Raw genomic sequence first — 18,504 nt, 5'->3', positions numbered from 1 at the left:
CTTTCTGCAGTCACCTGCGTAGAGGATACAAGGGGAGTAGGAGTGAGAATACCCTCAGGTTTCTCACATTTGTCGACCAAATATATTCCTTGAGCATACCAGGGGCAAATTCCCCAGAAGAAAACACAGGTTTTTTAAACTTTGGACTCCTGAAGTGGATGTCCAATTGAGGGACTAGCCATTTCGTAAGGCATTGGCATACATTCAGATCTGGTCCAGGTGTTTACAGGTTCATATGATACACTTATCTTGAAACTATATTTACTTGGTAACAATTGCATAACTTTTGTTATTTTGTAGATCAGGCCAACCAAGGGTTTAGGAGTGCCATGCAATTGGATAACGTAGAACAATTACCATGCATTTACAACTGAAAAGGCACTGGAGTCATGCCACAAAGAGGTATTTATGGTTAGAGATGAGACATGAACTTGAACCTTCCCTATGATGAATGGGCTATGTGAGGATAAAGATAGTGTCTGGTGAATGCCATAGTTCATGCCAGGTCAGATAAAGCCATTATTCCGCAGAAAAAGTGGTGTACCCACACGTTTGGACAGAGATCATGGTCCAGTTTGTGGTCAATAAAATTACAAAATGGATAACTGTACAACTGCGTTCAAATTGTTAAGTAAAACAAATGGTGGATATATATATATATATATATATATATATATATATATATATATATATATAAAAATGAAAGCACACACGGACCGCATGGTCCTTCTCTTTAGAAGCAGCACTCCCATCAAAAAACGAAATCCAGAAATCTCCTGCAACAATTGCTTGCCCAAAGATCCAATCAGGGAAAAACAACAGCGAACGACTGCACAGCAATAATTTGCTTTTTTTTTTAAAAAGTTCAAATTTTAATTCAGTAATCTTTGCAGTAAAAAACGGCTTCCCAGTGGCAGGGAGGCTAGCTAACACGTTTTCGCCACACACCTTTTGCTTGTTCACAGTAACTCTGCCCTGTTTTGGGAGTTCTTTTAACCCATGACACATCAATGAACACAGAAAAGGTGACTTACAAAGATGCGATTATTTACATTCAGCCATCTTGGAAAGTGCAAGATGCAAATGTATCATACTACCTTCATGGATAGCATTCATGCCAACCTCTATTACTTTTCACAAGAGAATCTCTAACTTATATGCAATATAGGTTTAGTTACAATTTCATAAAAATGTTTATGATTTGAAACTTCCATGCGGCCAACATGGTCAATTCAGGCAGTAGTTATACTATTGACGCCATAGTGACGCTGCGTATAATGGTATAAACATGGATAAAATTAAAAAAGACCATTAAACCAAAAAATGATGTAATGGTATAGGGCAATGGTGTGACATTCTATTATCCTATATGGAGAAACAATTGTATAATAAAGTGCTAGTGCATAGTGCAAACATTGTAGCAGCATAATGCGATGGCCAAAATTATATTATAGTCATCAACTAAAGTGCAAGTGCTTTACTAAAACCATGTTTCTACATAGCACAGCATTACCCTTAGTAGACTAGAGCTTGAAAGGCCTTGTATGGCCACAATCGGGTCACCATGATTGATAGATATTGGCTTATGTAATAAATAACATTGAAGTATATTTTGATTCAAATATTCAATTGTAGACTGTGTAAATGGGTGTCATCTGGGAAAAGAATGATAAGGTTAAAATAAGAATCAACCCACAGAAAACCATTACGGGAATAAAGGCAAGAAAAGGAGAAACAAATTGAGGAAAGAGAAATGGTCAGCATAAAAGTTCAAGGCACAGACAGTGAATTTCTCTAATCCATGGAAAGCAAAAACAGAACAGCGAACCAGTTTAATGGCTAGCTGGGACCAGACTGCATAGAAAGCAGATGTTCGTACTAAACTCAATGGGTCACAGTATAGGGAGCTAATTAGAATCAAGTTCCCAAGAAGGTGTACAGCTCCTCATCCACGTTATGGCCCGTCGGGTTTTTGCTCTCAAAATCTACGATATATCTGGTCTCCTCCTGTCGTAGAAGTTTTTCATTATCGCCTCCTCTCGGGCCGCTGGCAATTTTATGGCCACCAAAAAACCTCAGAGTACTAGGATCACCATTGTGAAACTCCGTAAAATGTTTTGCCATGGGATATGCATGGTCCTTATTGACGATTGCTCTAATGTGTTGCAAAATACGTATTTTTAATTTGCACTTGGTGCGGCCCACATACCATTTTAGGCATGGGCACTTCAGGCCATATACCACAAATTCTGACTCGCAGGTAATTCTATTTGTGATCTGTATTTGTGTCAGCAGAATTGGATGAATGTAACTCTTGCAGTTGGACGCATATTTACATGCTTTGCATTTACAGCACTTATATAAGCCTTTTTGTCCACCTGAAAGCCAATTACTGCTTGTGGATGCCTCTTCAGAAGCCATATAGCTTTGGACCACTAAGTCTTTAATGACCAAACTCTTACGAAAAGTAATGTCTGGCAGTTCATTCAACATGTTATATATATATATATATATATATATATATATATATATATATATATATATATATATGAGAAAAAGTTTCTGCCGACTTGCAGGCGTCGCGCTCTGCCTTTTGGAATTAAATGCTAGATAGCATGTCGAGCATGGGTGCCAGCCTCTGTGCGCGGCCGGCCGCGTTTATATCGAAGGGAAAGAAAACAAAAAAGAAAAGCTGTTCACAGCTTTTTAGGCGGCACTCTTCTCCCAAATAAAAATGCACCAGATGCAAAGAAGGATCTCCATCATACGTCCTTTATTTTGCCTTGAGAAACACGGTGGACAAGCAGTTTCAGGATAGAACAAACAATTACGCGTTTCACCCTTCCGGGCTTCGTCGGATTGTAAACATAGAAAACAGGTATCTCCTTTTAACATTTTTCTGATGTTATAGTCCCTCTTCACTTTCATGTGAAGAAATGCATAGCATTGGACCTAGTTAACAAGGGTGCCATGTTGGAAATGTTTCTTTGTAATGTATGTTGGCAGTTTTGTCATGCATCTTGTGTTGACATCATTTCAGTTGTTTTTACATTTCATTCGAAAAAAAATGTCTTTTCTTTTAGATACATAAGCTGTACATGGCTGTAGTTTATAATTGAATTCCAAATCACATGATTGAGTTGTTTTAAATTAACTTGACTTTAACTTTAAAGTGCATGGTGCTGGAAATGCATAGTGCCAGGGAATAAGAGCCATGATATAATTTTGCATATACTTACACATTAATGTCATGATCATAGAGTGCATAAGACCTTAAAGTGCACTGTGCTTTAAGTGCATAGTTCTCGAAATAAAATTGCTCTATTAGGAAATCGTAAAGTGTATACTATTTGATCATAACCTTAAAGTGCATGGTGCCTAAAGTGCACAGTAATAGAGGTTTGGAGCAATATTATAATATTTTTGCACATACTCTACACAGTTGTCATAGCTAAAAGGTACATGATGTATTATGGCCTTAAAGTGCATTGTGCTTAAAGTGCACGATGCTAGAAATTAAAAGCAATTTTATAGTTTTGTATATATTTGACGCCATTATTATTTGCTCTCCATCATTAATATATGGATATATAGTGCAAAAATTAATATGGTCTTAAGTTAGATGAACTGTCATGTCACTGTTTTTATACAAAAAAGGAAAAATTAATGATAGTAAATATTATTTTCCATGATCGCCTCAATAAAGTGCATAGTGCTTGCATTTTATATGGCATACAATTGATACGTGATTATCATTTCTTATGATGGACAGTAATGACAAAATTTCATACTTTAATTAAATTACCTCTTAGCACTTTAAAATTGATATCCTTACTGTTGGATCAGTCCCATTATATGACTATTCACCCTTAGGTATAATATCCTATAATGGTGTACTCTTTCATTGATTGTATTTTGTTCATCATGTTTCCAGGATCTACATTAATTGAAATGCATAGATGTTTAAAACGTGGACTAGTAAATGTTAAAAATGGAGATCTGTAATTTAACACACATATCACAATATATTTAAGGAAGCTTCTTAGAAAATTGTTAAAACCATTTGTTTTACAACAGTATATACAAACATTGATACTTGTTTAAAACCAAATCTTATGTCCAAGAAAGGGTATTATGAATACATATTGGCACTGTGTAGAAAAGTATTAACTCAAACATAGATCATTCCGAGGAAGTTCTATTCCCCCACAAAGGTGTAAAGTTCTTCATCTTTGTTGTGACCTCCCGGGTTTTTAGTATGGTAATCCACAATGTATTTACATTCTGTTTGTCGCAATTTTCTTTCCCGATTGCCCCCTCTTGGGTGTGGGGATATTTTATCTATTCCAAAATATTTTAAAGATGATATATCACCATTGTGCTTTTCTTCAAAATGTTTTGCGAGAGGATAAAGCGGATCTTTATTTTTGATGGCCCGAAGGTGTTGCAATACACGTAGTTTCACTTCCAACTTTGTGCTTCCGATGTACCAGAGGTTACAGTCGCATGTAATTGCATACACTACGTAAGACGTAGAACAGGTAATGTGTTTAGTTATCATAATCTTTCTCTTTGTCCGCGGGTGTATATAGTGTTTGAGAGAAATCCCATATTTGCAAGCTTTGCATTTAGTGCATTTGTAAAACCCATTTTGGTTGCTTGCTAGCCACTGAGTTGTAGATTGAACAGGAGTAATATAAAGACTTGGCGACAGTTCTGTTTGTAATGATTTGCCTTCCTGAATGTTACACTTGCATTTGGCTGGATGTGCTCTTTAATATCCAAATCTTTCTTTAGTATTGACCAATGTTTACCTATAATTTTTTGGATTTCTCTGGCCCCATTGTTGTAAGTTGTAATAAATCTTATATTGTCAGTTTTTGTATCCTGTAGTTTCAATTGGCTTTTTTCTTTGTTTTTTCTTAGGATAGCCCCTCTGGTTAGTTTAGCACACTGATTAAATGCGCTATTGATTGTTGACTTCTTATAGCCTCTTGCTACAAAGTTAGCCGCTGTTCTGATTGCATTTTCTTCAAATGTTTCACTCTCGCTACAATTTCTTTTCATACGTAGAAATTCACCATGTGGTATGCTGTTTTTAAGGCATCTCGGGTGTGCGCTATCTGCATGGAGTAATGAATTAGTACTAGTTGGTTTTCGGTATGTTTCCGTAGTGATCACTCCATCTTTGATCTTGACTTTGATATCCAAAAATACCACTTCTATTCTAAGATGATGTGCTATATATATATATATATATATATAGCACATCATCTAACGAGACCAGTGAAGCTCTCAAAAAAACAAACAACAAAACTCACCTGCCACTAGACAGTCCTGGTTTAAGGAGTGCTGTAAAGTGAAGAGTGATCTTATCCTTGAAATAAAATCGCTTAAGGGAGGGACGATAAGAAATAAAATGATATCCGTGCACACCATTCAGCTCTCCATGAGAAGAAAAAAAAAGCAGTAGGATCAAAGAAATGGGATTTACTACGAAATGTGTCTTTTAATGACCAACATATATTTTAGTGATACAGTTTTTCCCCCACGATTCAGATACTAGCCTAGAGTTAGATATGTGTTATTTACAGAGCACACCTGGGATACACATGTCAGTAATATCTACACAAGCAACTTGCTTTCGATGATTGTTGGCAAGGGGCAAAAACAAATTGAGTTTTGTTGTTGTTACTGAGTGACATTGCAATTATAAAACATTACTGAGCACTGGGAGTTGGCAAGCTACCTAGAGTTGAACGAACATTTTCAGTGCCCATTCCAACCATATTATTTAATCCTATAAATAAGAATAGATATATTCCAGCCACTTGGCAATGTTCCGATACGCAGGAAATCTAATACATTAGAGACCAGTAATTAAAGACCGACTTCCCTGATGCATGGTATAGTTAAAGTTCATGGAAATGCACCAAAGGATCATTTGGAGACTACGATCTCTGAACGTGATTATTGGACTGCCTAGCAGGTTTTAGAAGAGCAGCAGGTACTGTAAAACAAGCATTTAGCCTGCACATGATTATTTCCCCCAAACGTTTACCAATATTAAAGGCAGCGTTATATATTGCTTGTATAGATTTAAGGATAACTTTTGATGGTGATGACAGCCCATGTTGTGCAATCTAGAAAGGGAATTTCATTTGTTTTCTTACCCATCCTGATGTTATATAGTGATGAGGCAGTGGTAAGATGGTGATAGCATTGTGAAACCTCTAACCCATTGCCACCAACATAGGCATTGGTCAATGATGCATTTGAGCACCACTTTTATTCCGGTTTTATATAAATGATCTGGCTGTCGAAGTATCTGGACTAGATGGCGATACACATGTATCCTCCCAGAGACAATCCAGCAGTGTTTGCAAAACACTGATAGGATTCTGGATACAACTGCAGGCTTTAGAATATTTTGTAAGCGGAGAGGGATTAATTGCCAATACTTTCATGAATGTAGTAATGGCTTGTCATCACCACAAGCAGTCCAAATGTAGGATCGTCCTAAAAGGGTGCATCTAAGACAGACACCTTACTTTGACTACATGTTTGCCCAGGAGCTAAGGGTAACCTTGTTTTGAAACCATGAGTAGGTGCTACCTGATCTCATGTGTCAGTGACAACTTGGTGGGCAGGGCATGCTAGAAGTGATGGATGTTCATAAGACCGATGCCGGTTCAGCCATGGTAATGGATTGGTGGGCTTGGGTCCACCACCTCCATCAGGGTGATAGAAAATCTATTCTTGGGGGTCTATTACTCCTGACCCAAAGCACTTCTATGGTTCCCCTACATTTAGAACTTGGTCTACAGCCTCCTAGTTATGAGGTCCTTTTCAAGCTGGTCATGTACTAGTTAAGTCTGGGCAAGGTTGAGGAGTGGCTAGCATCAAGGGAAGCAATGTTGGAGATTATTTAACCACCTGGGGGGTGGGGGGGATTTAGCTGGAGAACTGATAGCCATGTAAAAACACTGTTGAGCTATTGAATTCCCTGCAGTTACTTCGTCATTCAACAGAATTTACGGCCCAAATTCTAACTGGGCATTATCCGATTATGATCATGTTGATCCAAAACAGTCCACAAATGTACTTCATTAACGAATATCTTTCAATCCTGAAATATATTTAATTAGGATTAAACCATCTGTTAGAGGTTACACCATATGAAATGAAAACTACATTTTGTTTTACTCTTACAGACTTTACTGTTAATTGGTCCCACAACGTCTTGAACAATGGCAAAAGAAACACTATCACATGTTTTGTTAAATTGCCCACTTTTCAAATAGTGTAGGCACACATGGTTCGTTTTCTTTTGACTACTCAAGGAATAAGGTGGTTAAGAGGTGCGCTAGCTTTTTTTTGTAAACAGATGTTCTCAATACCTATATAACTTTAAATCATATCTGGACAAAAAAATCAGAAATGTTTTCATCATGGCGTAATAGCAAAATAAACGACCAGAAATACAGAAAAAGGAAAGCAGAACAGATCACCTTCTAGTTATACAAGTGTGATAGATTTTTGTGTCACCGTATTATGTAAAAATTACTGCCTTTGTGATGCAATTAAAAAACGTCATACAATTCAACTTAATGAAATGTTGATATGAAAAGGAATTCAACTCAACATTAGTAAATTAGCAATTCATGATTCTACTGATGTGATACCTATTTAGTAATTGTCAGATTGATGTCTTGTGTTAACTTGATTTTGGTCTGACTAAAATCGATGTAATTCCGCCAGGAAAAGCCCCTCCTCCCACTTCTATTATTTAAATTACAGGATTATAAAGTAATATGTTCATCAGAGGCCAGATTCGAGTAACTTTGAACCAGTGCAAGGTTGCACTGTAGGAGCACTAGGGAAAAGTTTGCCCCGTTTTCCAAAAACAGTGGACATATTACAAAACCATTGCACTATTACAAGTGTAGTTTGGCAAGGGCCAAAATTGCTCTAGTGCAAAAAAGATATATTTTCTCTGCACTTTTGCACCAGGACAACGTTTGTCCTAGTGTTAATGTGGAAAGGTATTAGTACTAGGGTATGTTTTGCCATGGTGCTTGACATGTCATAGTGCACTTGTCAGAGTGCAATGGTTTTCTAATATACCGTAGTGTATTTAGAAATAGGGCAAACTTTAAGCTAATACCGTGCAATTTTGCAATTGTACAGGTACAAAGTTTCTGGAATCTGACCCCTGTTGTTAAACTGAGCAGATATATTGTAAACAATGCAAAATCAAGTGATGGCCCTTAATTTTCAACGTGCAACATTCTCCAAAGAAATCAATTGCTGTAAGTATAACCAAATTCCTCTGTGTGAATAGAAACCAGCTTCTTAGGACAATGCAAACAGGAACATGGCTCAATTATATGGTAGATTAACGGCGTGATTTACAAAGCGGATTTCAACTGGGTTTTCCCATTGAAAAAAAGCTTTTGTAAATCTGTCCCCAAACGTTCAAACTGTGTGTGCACAGTGTTCTTTCAGTTATAAAACCGCTGGAGATGCAAACACACTGTGCAGGGCATAAAGGCTGTGACTGTAGTAACAAGATGGATAATCATGCACAAGTGTCATGTCGGCATCTCCCCCCCCCTTTGGAATATGATAGAATGGAGTGGCACACACCATACACAAGTGCTGAGTATTCAGAAAGAAAGGGGAATGATTTGGGCAGCACCAGGAACTGTTGTCACGGTGTGGTAAATACGGCCATAAGAAAAATAGAACCAAAATCACCTACATTCCATTTTCCTTTGATTTGATATTTTTCTGCATCACTTTTTCCTTGTTCTTTTTAAAGATTCTTCCGAGGCCTTTCAATTTGGAGTCCTTACTTAAAAGAGAAACAAAAAGGAATGGTTTACTGTGCATTAATAAACAATATGTCAAATCAAAGTTGCCGTCGAAGCCCCTCACATAATTGAAAAATAAGGCAATCATCCAGTCCAGATCTAGGTGTCACTTCCACTGATCAGGGTTTATGAAACAATTAGCTCGAACAATTAACTGTCACCTAGCACAGGGTGCATACATGGCAAGACATCTTGACACCGCCTGACTCACCACTTTCACATCTGCTAGTTACTCTTGTACTGAATACATCAAAGTATAACTGACTACTATGTGTAATCAATGTAAATAATGTAAGATAAGAATGTAAAATAAGCTTGCAATCGCTGTATGTTACCACATGACTAAATTAATACATTAATAAATAAATTCAACACTCAAGATACACTTACTATCAGATTTTCAAAATTAAAGTTAATGAATGGCCGATTTTACTAAGTATTATGTAGATTGCATGAGCAAAACCAAAGGTCAATGATCTGAGCCTGCACTCATCTAGAGGCCAGAAAATATATCCTCACAACATCTCAGACTCCCCATTTTAGTAGCACTGTTAAGAGAACACATGATCGTACATTTTAGACCAGCATCGTGAACTTTTATTTTATTCCAATGAGGCAATTCCTGCCATTATGTGATTTTGCAAAATACTAAATTTGAAACTCATTATTCCCATCAGAGATGGAGTGATCACAACCCATACGGATTCTCACTGGGAACAAATGCTTACAGCTATCCACCCTTCCTGGTGTTTAGGGCTAGCTCCCTGAATCATCACAGTGGCTGTAGCATTTGCTTCTTCCCTCTCTCATCTCCCTGAGAGGGACTGAGTCACTTGCCAGCTCACAGGCCAACACTCACTCACTCACTCACTCCTCGCGAAATGGGATTTGGGTCACACTGGCTGAAGACTTGATTCACTGATGGACTCCTCCATTGGCACTCTCTGGGGGAAGAGTGGCAGAATATGCCCAAGTGTCTAGGCCTCTAGAGCTTTATCTCACTATGCAGGAATCCCTGACCTGGCACTTGCCTGAAACTGATAACAGAAACTGAAGTAACTTTTCAAGGGACATATTCTGCCGCACCTCACTTGGCATATAAACCTTACTGTGGCACTTCCTTTCCAAGTAGCTCAAACACCAGGGAAAGATTTGTAAACCAGAATGACTTAAGGATGAGCACAATATCTAGAGGGGAAATAAATGGGATCGCTCTGAAAATCTATTCACACCCCATTGATTACCTAGACCCCTGTATAGCTTTTCGCCCCATTTTGAATTGAAGCCTGTTATGCCTTGCTTCTCCAGCGGGGGTTCTCTAAGCATATGCAGATTTATAGCTTTGCTATCCCCTCTTTTAGAAAGATAGAAGTCGTTCCCAAATAATATTTGATCCGATTTTGAGATGCATACGGATAGACTGCAGTATGATTTCCAAACTGAAAGTGCCAAACGCATGGATAAGCTTTTGGTGAAAACCAAATGAATTGCTATTAAATGCGAACATTTCTCTGAGCCCTTGTGAGATGCATTTGATCCAATTAATGTTTGGGGTGATATTTGTAGATAAAGAAGCACATGAATGGATCGTTATTTTCTATAACTGCGACCAGAACAGAACAGAACATAAAATAGTGTTTCCATTGTATTAGTAGTTCACTCTGTTGGGTCTAATTGTACCTGGGGATATGAAAATATAACACTGGGGAGATTCTATAGATTGTCCTCGATAAAAAAAAAACACATTGTTAAAACCAAATACATAGACAGTTTTAGAGACCCAGTTGGCTGTATTTGTGGATATATAATCCAATGAGTCTACGTAAACAAATAGTGTGCAATCCCCCTTACAAGACTGTGTATGAACCTACTAGTTTCAGATTCTAAGTACCACATTCTAAGTATTTCACATTATCATGGATACACACATGTACTCGTTTGCCAACCCCTTAGGTGCCAAGGACGAGTATGCTCGTCCATTCTGCACAGACTTGCATAATACCAGCCTAGTGAGACCACCTCAGACACTTGCTATCTTCCATCTATTCAGTCATATCAGGTGCCTCTGGTGTCCTTTTTATAAAGCAGTCTGTGGCCACGTGGCAGCATGTGTGCTTCCATCCAAGCCCGCTATCTCTTTCCACTCGTGTCTCATCAGCACTGAGCCTGGGTTATGTTATGTTATGTGTGTGCTTGTATGGCACCGGTAGCCCACAGGCATCAGGGCGCTGAAAACATGCAACAATACTAGACATACATGGGGACAAGCCTTAGGCGTCCAGACAGACTATTTCCTAGCAGCGCGTACTGAAAAGGATCTGCCCATTCATGCCTTACGATTGTATCTTGTCACATTAAGCAGCGATTTGTCCACTGAGCGTAGCTGTCACAGGGGAGTGTATCTTATAAATTGTTTTTTAAAATAACAGGGGGCGTCGCCAAAGAGGCACCTGTTCACGATGGTCATGGACTTAAAGTTTACTCTGTCTTCAACTCTTTGCTCGTGGCTGCGATCCCTTTACGGTGCTTAACACTACTGAAGCAGAGGCGTCTCCTGTGCACCTGCAACATATGCAAAGCATCTGTACAATACTGTTAAAGTCAACTTTATGAGGCCAGTTACGGCAATTCACTCATTTCATACACCTATGTACTAGAATATCAGATGGGGCCAGGGAAATTACAGTTTTGAATTATCTCCACTGCTCATGCAACTAGGAATTCACTCCATGTACAGAAAACTTATTCAACGCACACACATTCATTGCACAATGCCAAGACATGATTGCTATTCATTTTCATATCACACGCCAGATGTCATTAAAAAGGTTGTATAATAAGGTTATGGGGTAGTGCACTGAATTAACTTTTTCCTTGAGCTGTGTCACACTTTTTAATTTATTTATTTAACATTTAACATCTATAAAGCGCTCACACAGCCCACAGGTATCGAGGCGCTGTTACAGGAATTGTTTGTTTTTCTTAGTTGTGTAATTGTGGTGTTTTTTTTGTCTTCGTTACGTATTTATAACGCGCTTAAACACCCAGAGGTTTCTAAGCGCGGACCCGGGGATTGAACCTGTTGTTGCTTCATGTCGTCTTGCTTCCAAGTCGCGCACGCTGCCGCTGAGCTATCCTCCCGGGACTGCGACCCTAGAATCAGAGAAGTGTTCCCCATACTCCAAAAAAGGCTAGGACTACAGAAGACACTTTATGACATGCGCCACGTGTTCATTTATTGCGGTTGTTTAAGCCCATTGGTTAACACGTGTTTTGGCCTTGGGGCCTTTTTCAAAACCAGACGTATGCCTGGAATATTAAACACTGCCTCAGGCAAGAGAATGAAATAAGTTTTCACATTTGTCTGTCTTGGGTTAATCTCTCGTTCCTCAAAAGACCTGGAGCTAAAATCCGCTCGGGGCTGCGATCCATTTAAGGAATAGCGGCCGCCATCTTGGATCCTTTTTATATATTGTCCCAAGCCTTATGGCCCGCCCCTCACTTACTAGTAGCAAGCGCTGCTTAAACAACAGCAATAAATTAACACATGGCGCATTTCATAAAGTGTCTTCTGTATTCATTGCCATTAAAAAGGGACACACAACTGGATTATTACTAGCCAATGAAAGCCGCTGAAGAACGCAAAATGAATACGTGCAGACAGGTGAAATGGTGATGGGATGCAGAATAACACTGGCCTTAAAACTCCTTCTCAAGCACTCAAGGACACCATTGAGTGACAATAAACTAGTAATTACCAAGTTCAAGAACATTTATGAGGGATGGATGTTTGATTCATGCTAGCATGACATTCGGCAAAGGCGATGGTACTGTGAAAGGCAAATCAGCTCGTGGCAAGACGTACTTCACTTTGATTCAAGTAGTGCTCTATAGCAAAGATCACAAATGTTATATTGTGTTGGCATTACCTAGTGTACTGTTATGGCCACATCCTGGAGCGTGTAGTTTAATCACTCGATAGTAGCCTGCTTTTGTTGCATTAACATGTAATCATCTCTCCAGACATGTGTGCACATCGTATGTGGGCCATTTAAAAGCCTGCAGACTTCCGGAAACGAGCATATTCACACCTCTACAGTAACTGGACAGTAATGTAAAATGCCTGCATCGAGGTTGAGGGTATGTTGGGTGCAGTTAGGGGTGTTGGTGGGAGAACTGCTGTGGTCTTATTGAAAGGTGAAGAAGTTTCTTTTGTGTTGGGAAAACGATTATTATAAGAGATTGTACCCAAAAACTCAATCTTGACAAACAGTCTTGGATAAAGGGCAACCCTGGTTTGGATACATTCGTACAAAAACATACATAATCTGACAGCACAGATCAGATATTTAAAAACATACTATTTTACAAGGACAATGCATTGATATCTTACCAATTAAATTAGTATTTTCAAGCTGGTGCATTTGGGTGTGAGTGCAGGAAGTGAACGTGTAGGGTGTGGCCTATCTGGCTTGCAAGGGGCAGGAGTGCCCATCACAGGTGCACTGTCATAAGCCGAGTATGTGGAGAGTTGTAAGAATACTGTGACCTTCTGTAAACCGCTAAACCTTATGCTTTCACTTCATTACATTTTGACGTGCACTGCTAGCTTGCATCTTTGCTTCAGCCTTAAGGGTTTGTTAAATGGCAAAAGAGAAAAAACAACGTTCATGTTTCGCCTACAAAGCAGTCTGAAACGGAACACCAACATAACTAGCGGCACAACCCCTCACCTCTGGAGGCTCTCGCACCATCAAAAGGTAGGAGTCAAAGCTAGCCTGCAAAGAGTAGACTCGCAAGCAGTCCTCCTCCTGCCATGCCCAGATCATCTGGAACTCAATCCTCCAGTTCCACAAAACACTAAAAACCTGTCTTTTTCAACAATACTGGTCAGACCAATAGAATTCCATCCGTCTCCAACATTAATGCACGCTGCTCTTGAGCCGTTTTCGCGCAATAAGCGATATAATAAAATAAACGTGGATAACATTCTAAACAACGTTGGGGGGTTGGGGAGAGTAAAAGCATTTGCCAAGATGCGCTACTGCAAAGAGTACCTAAACAAGTGAACGTTTGTGTAGACTCCAGCCATCTCATTGTTGTGAACGAGATAGGAGACTGGTTACATTGTGAAATATGTACAACAAATTGTCATTTTTAAGGTAAGAGAAAAGTGTGATAGTGCTTTTGGAGGAATTCCAAAGTGCTCTGTTTAAAAAGCGCGCATGTGAAGGAGTAACTCTTTTTCACCTTGTACCTGTTTGCTGTAATTGGCACATGGCCCGCGTTTGTTGGCCCATTAGGGGCGGAGGGGGCGTTACCCCCCTCCTTTTGTCCCACTGTATGACAAGGGTCATGCATCACGCCACCTTCCCCACTCCTGGACGTTGGGAGGGGTCTTGACCCCTCCCCTATCCTCCCACTCACTCAGGCTTGGGGTGGTTTCAGAAGTCTGAACTCACGCGCAGCCTATGCAAACGTTGGGAGGTGAGAGCAAAAGAGGACATTGTTCAAGACCACTCCTACCATGGGCAAGGGAGCTACTCTAGGCCTGCCCACGTGGGTACATGCCTAGAGCAGCATGAAACAGCATGCCTCCATTAGGAGGAGACCAATGGTACATCAAGGTAAGTGGGTATATGATTTGTGAAACTGTGCGTGCTTGTATAATGTGTATGTTTGCTAGCTCTGTATGATCTGTGAGCAGAGCCTGTGCATGCATGAGGAGGATTGATAGTCCATCTTTCATTAGCCAATACCATTCAGTTAAATTCAGGAACTTTGGATCAGATGCAACCTTATATAAATGCTTCATCACTTTTTAAAATAACGTTTTGTTTGGGTGAACGAAAATCCCTTCCCTGCCATTGATCCAACTAAACTGTCCAAAAGGTGTTGGAAGGTATGTTAATTCATCCTGTTTCAAAGAAGAAAGGATCATAATGTGCATTCACAACATCACCATGTAAATGTCTATGATATGCTAGGTTATTTATACGGCGCTTAATACAAACAAGGTTTCTAAGTGTGGACCCGGGGATCGAACCCGTGTTGCTCCGTGTTGTTTTGCTTCCAAGGTGAGCACGTTGCCCCTGAGCTATCCTCCCATGAATGTGATTGATTTTCACATTATGGGGTGACATGAAGCCTCTGTCCGGATAATGGCCGAAATTAAAATATTAATTGAACAACAAGGGCATTCAATTATAAATACATTTGAATGTGTAATTCATAGATTGTAAAACACCTAATAGTTTTGAAACGGTCACTTTTGAAAAGCACTTTCGGATAATAGTATCGTTTATGTAAGACTGTTTTTCAAATTCCTTTCCTAACACTTTGCACGTTTGACTAGGTAGACATGGGAGTTTCAATTCCGCAAAATGAGTGTTAAGCAAGTCTGGTCATTTCTCGTTTCTGTGTACACAAGTCATATGCACGTTATTAATGGATTCCGATAATACTTATTACCCAATTTAATGAAACCAATTATGTTCAAATTGGTGCAATTTAGGAGATTGGCTGCCAAGCATGACTGACAAATCAATTTCTGGGGCAACAGTGGTGTAGGGGTGAATCGGTTTCTAAACCATCTATCATCCCCACACCTCTAATACACCAGAAGCGATCCGATCAGAAACCTTTTCCAATTTTGGTCATGTTGATGGAACGGCAAGCTTATATCCGAAAGCTCGTAGATCGTTCTTTAGTTGCAACACAGCGGAAATACAATTACCCAATGATAAAAGGGACTGTCCATTTAAGGTTGTATCAACAAGATCTACTTTATTTATATCACAAAAGACAGTCTAACAACACTACGAAATACAACCCACCCTGGAAGGGTATGCAGAGAACAGTTTAAAAAAGGAAAAGGGATGCAGTCGGTATGGTAAATCGCAACGGATCAATGTTACTTGGCTTCAGCACAAAGGGAACAATGGGTTTTGATAGGTCTCTAGGGGCCTCCTGGAAATATCCAGGGGGTAGAACCACAATGTACCTTGTGCTGCAGGTGTTCTTGGGGCTCGACCGGTTCGAGTAGGCTTCAGGGCACTTTACAGGCTTCTGTGACTGAGTCTGTGGCAGGAGCCAGCTGCGAGTATCGGGGGCAAGACGGTTCGGCGAGCGAAGCTGGGTGGCAAGAAGGTTCTGTGAGCCAAGCTGAATGTGTGGGCTGGCCTGCAATGCAGCCCGGGATCAGGAATCTTGTTCTCAGTTCTAAAGCACTGGTCGAGGCGTCTCGGATGTCTTTAAGCGTTGCCGTCGATGGCGGATTGAAGAACCTGAAAAAATGCCCTTAAAGGCAGACGTTGGCAGATGCTTGTCGGGGCACTTCCCAGGATTCAAACTATTTCCTTTTACAAAGAATTGGACAGCTTTACATCCGACTACTCAAAGAAATTCTTATGGTTAAGATTTATTTGGGATGACAACATATCTTTAATCAGTGCACTTGTTTGTTTTTTACAAGAAATGACAGTCTTCTGAAGGAAATTCCAGAGGAAGTGTGAACATGAATGAAAGAGAAGACTGGTGACGTCACATAAAGCAGAAGTGACAGGCCCAGAAGAGATGCCAATGAAGAAAGAATATAGACCTTATTAATTTGGACCCCGAGAATGAAAGGGCTGGAAGTGTGGCGCAGCAGAGTAAGAATGACTGACGGCAAAAGAAGATTTGAGATAGCTTGCCTGGCCCAGTGTCAAGAGTCGGGATGCAGAGTGCCTTGCCATGTACTTGAGTAGATACAATAATGTGAGAAGCAAGCTGGGCTCCTGTTTGAGATGTAATGAAAACCACTGTGTGTGCCAAGTTTTATTAAAACAATGATGGAGCTCAAAAACGTGGTCTCCAGTCACATGGTCAGATGAAAATAGACTTTGGGGCGAGACCAGAATATAAGGCCATGCCACCCTCCCTTTTATTCTCAGACATAGTGAGTCTCTGCAAGGCTGAGTTCAAAAAACTAATTGAATGGGAGATTGCAGAAGTGATGATGGATGTAGGGCTAATTGGGTGGGAAGGCATGACAAGGCCAACCCCCCAGCACCTGGGGTACCAGCTTGCATGCTGCTAGCGAGTGGAGTATTCCAGAAGGATACAGGCGTGCCAACCAATTATAGCGGGCCACATATTAAGGAGCCCTATAGTTTGAGCAGCCAATAGTATGTTGTGTATTAGTCCGACACAGAAGATGACTTGCACTTGGGGTGGGCTTAGTTGTCCACCTGATATTTGAGACCCAATAACGTCCCTGTATCCCGTAGAAAGTATATGTAGATGTTCCCCATAGACCAAACACAACCCCTAGTAGGTTTTCTTATTTCTCACATAGCATGATGTCACTTTTAACACATTTTTATTATAAAAGAATGTTTTTATGACATGTTTTCGAGAACTCATTGAGCGAGCTGTGCGGCATCCTTTGATGTCCGTTGTACTCCCTGTTTTAAAGACTTGTTATTGAAACAGCCTTGATTTTGCCAACTTCCTGGTCGGTCGGATTATTGATGTATGAGTAAGATCTGCATCCCCATCCATATCAGACACTGTTACCTCGTCTTAAAGGACTGTTCCTCAGGTTCACTCTCTTCCTAAACATCTCCCTTCTCGAGCTCTCCCCTCATCCACCTCCAACTCTCGGAGGGTCAGTCGCTTTTCCAATCAGAGGGTTGGTGAAAGATCTCTTTCTTCAGCTGAGGCCTCCCTCTGGAACAGCCTCCCCGCCTCTCTCAAACTTTAGCAGAACCACCTCCTGTTCTACAAGCAACTCAAGCCCTTCCTCTTTGCTTTTGCCTTCTCTCTTCCTCTCCCATGGCGATGACCTGTCTGGTCCACACACTGGTCACCTGACCACCCTCTGAACTTGGGTCCAGGTTCCGGCTTGTCCTGTTGCACTTCGCACTGAGGCTCCCCCAGCACTTGTGGTCTGTATCTGTAACCCTACAGTTCCCTCTCCCTGTGCTTAAGAGCTGCACTTTGATTACCTACACTTCTCCACCCCCTCCACCCTTTTTGGCACTTCTCCTTTCGCATACAATAAATAATAAGACTTTGACATCATCTTCCAGGCAAACAAAATATGTACTACAACAGTGATAACGTACAATTAGCTGCAGAAATAGGGAAAATATATACATTAAAAAAACAGATGTCTTTATGCACTAGTTTTCCAACAAAATTAATTGCTTGTTTTGCCCATACAGAGGGATGTCGGTAAATACAATTATTTTCAGGATATCAGGCCTCTAAAATGTCTCCAACAACACTCTGAAACTGTCTTCTGTCACTCACTTTGGCCCGACTAAACGGGCTGTTGCACTAGTTAACAATAAAGAAGCATTCCATACCTAGACGAGAATGAGCGCTGACATGAAGTCAATCAGCTTGAAGGACGTGCAGAGCAGATGCTGCAGTGTGGAGCCAATGCTGCCTGGAGGCAGGACCACAGCCATTATGTGCTGGGCGCAGAGACTGCACAATGCTGCTGAGCCCAAGAGCAACGCACCCGGCTCTCTATCAGAGTGCCATCTTACTGCTAGCAGGGTAGAAGACCAGCATGCCAGGGACCAGGACCCCACTGGTGGATGCAGGGACTGGGAGTCCAGAGAAGGAGACCACCCGG

General features: G+C 40.4%; 1 protein-coding gene across 3 annotated transcripts in view; it reads right to left on the bottom strand.

The window, feature by feature from the left end:
• FYB2 (FYN binding protein 2) overlaps positions 1-18,504 on the bottom strand; it is a 365,509-nt gene that overhangs the window by 96,530 nt on the left and 250,475 nt on the right. For all 3 annotated transcript variants that reach the window (XM_069642109.1, XM_069642107.1, XM_069642108.1), the window contains exon 9: positions 8,765-8,857. In XM_069642109.1, the coding sequence (XP_069498210.1) occupies positions 8,765-8,857 (93 nt within the window). The remainder of the gene's footprint in view (positions 1-8,764; positions 8,858-18,504) is intronic.

This window comes from Ambystoma mexicanum, chromosome 1q (assembly GCF_040938575.1).
Source record: "Ambystoma mexicanum isolate Mex_15411 chromosome 1q, UKY_AmexF1_1, whole genome shotgun sequence".
Taxonomy (NCBI): domain Eukaryota; kingdom Metazoa; phylum Chordata; class Amphibia; order Caudata; family Ambystomatidae; genus Ambystoma; species Ambystoma mexicanum.
Note: the sequence above shows the minus strand (reverse complement) of the source record. Positions and strands in the feature narration are given on the sequence as shown.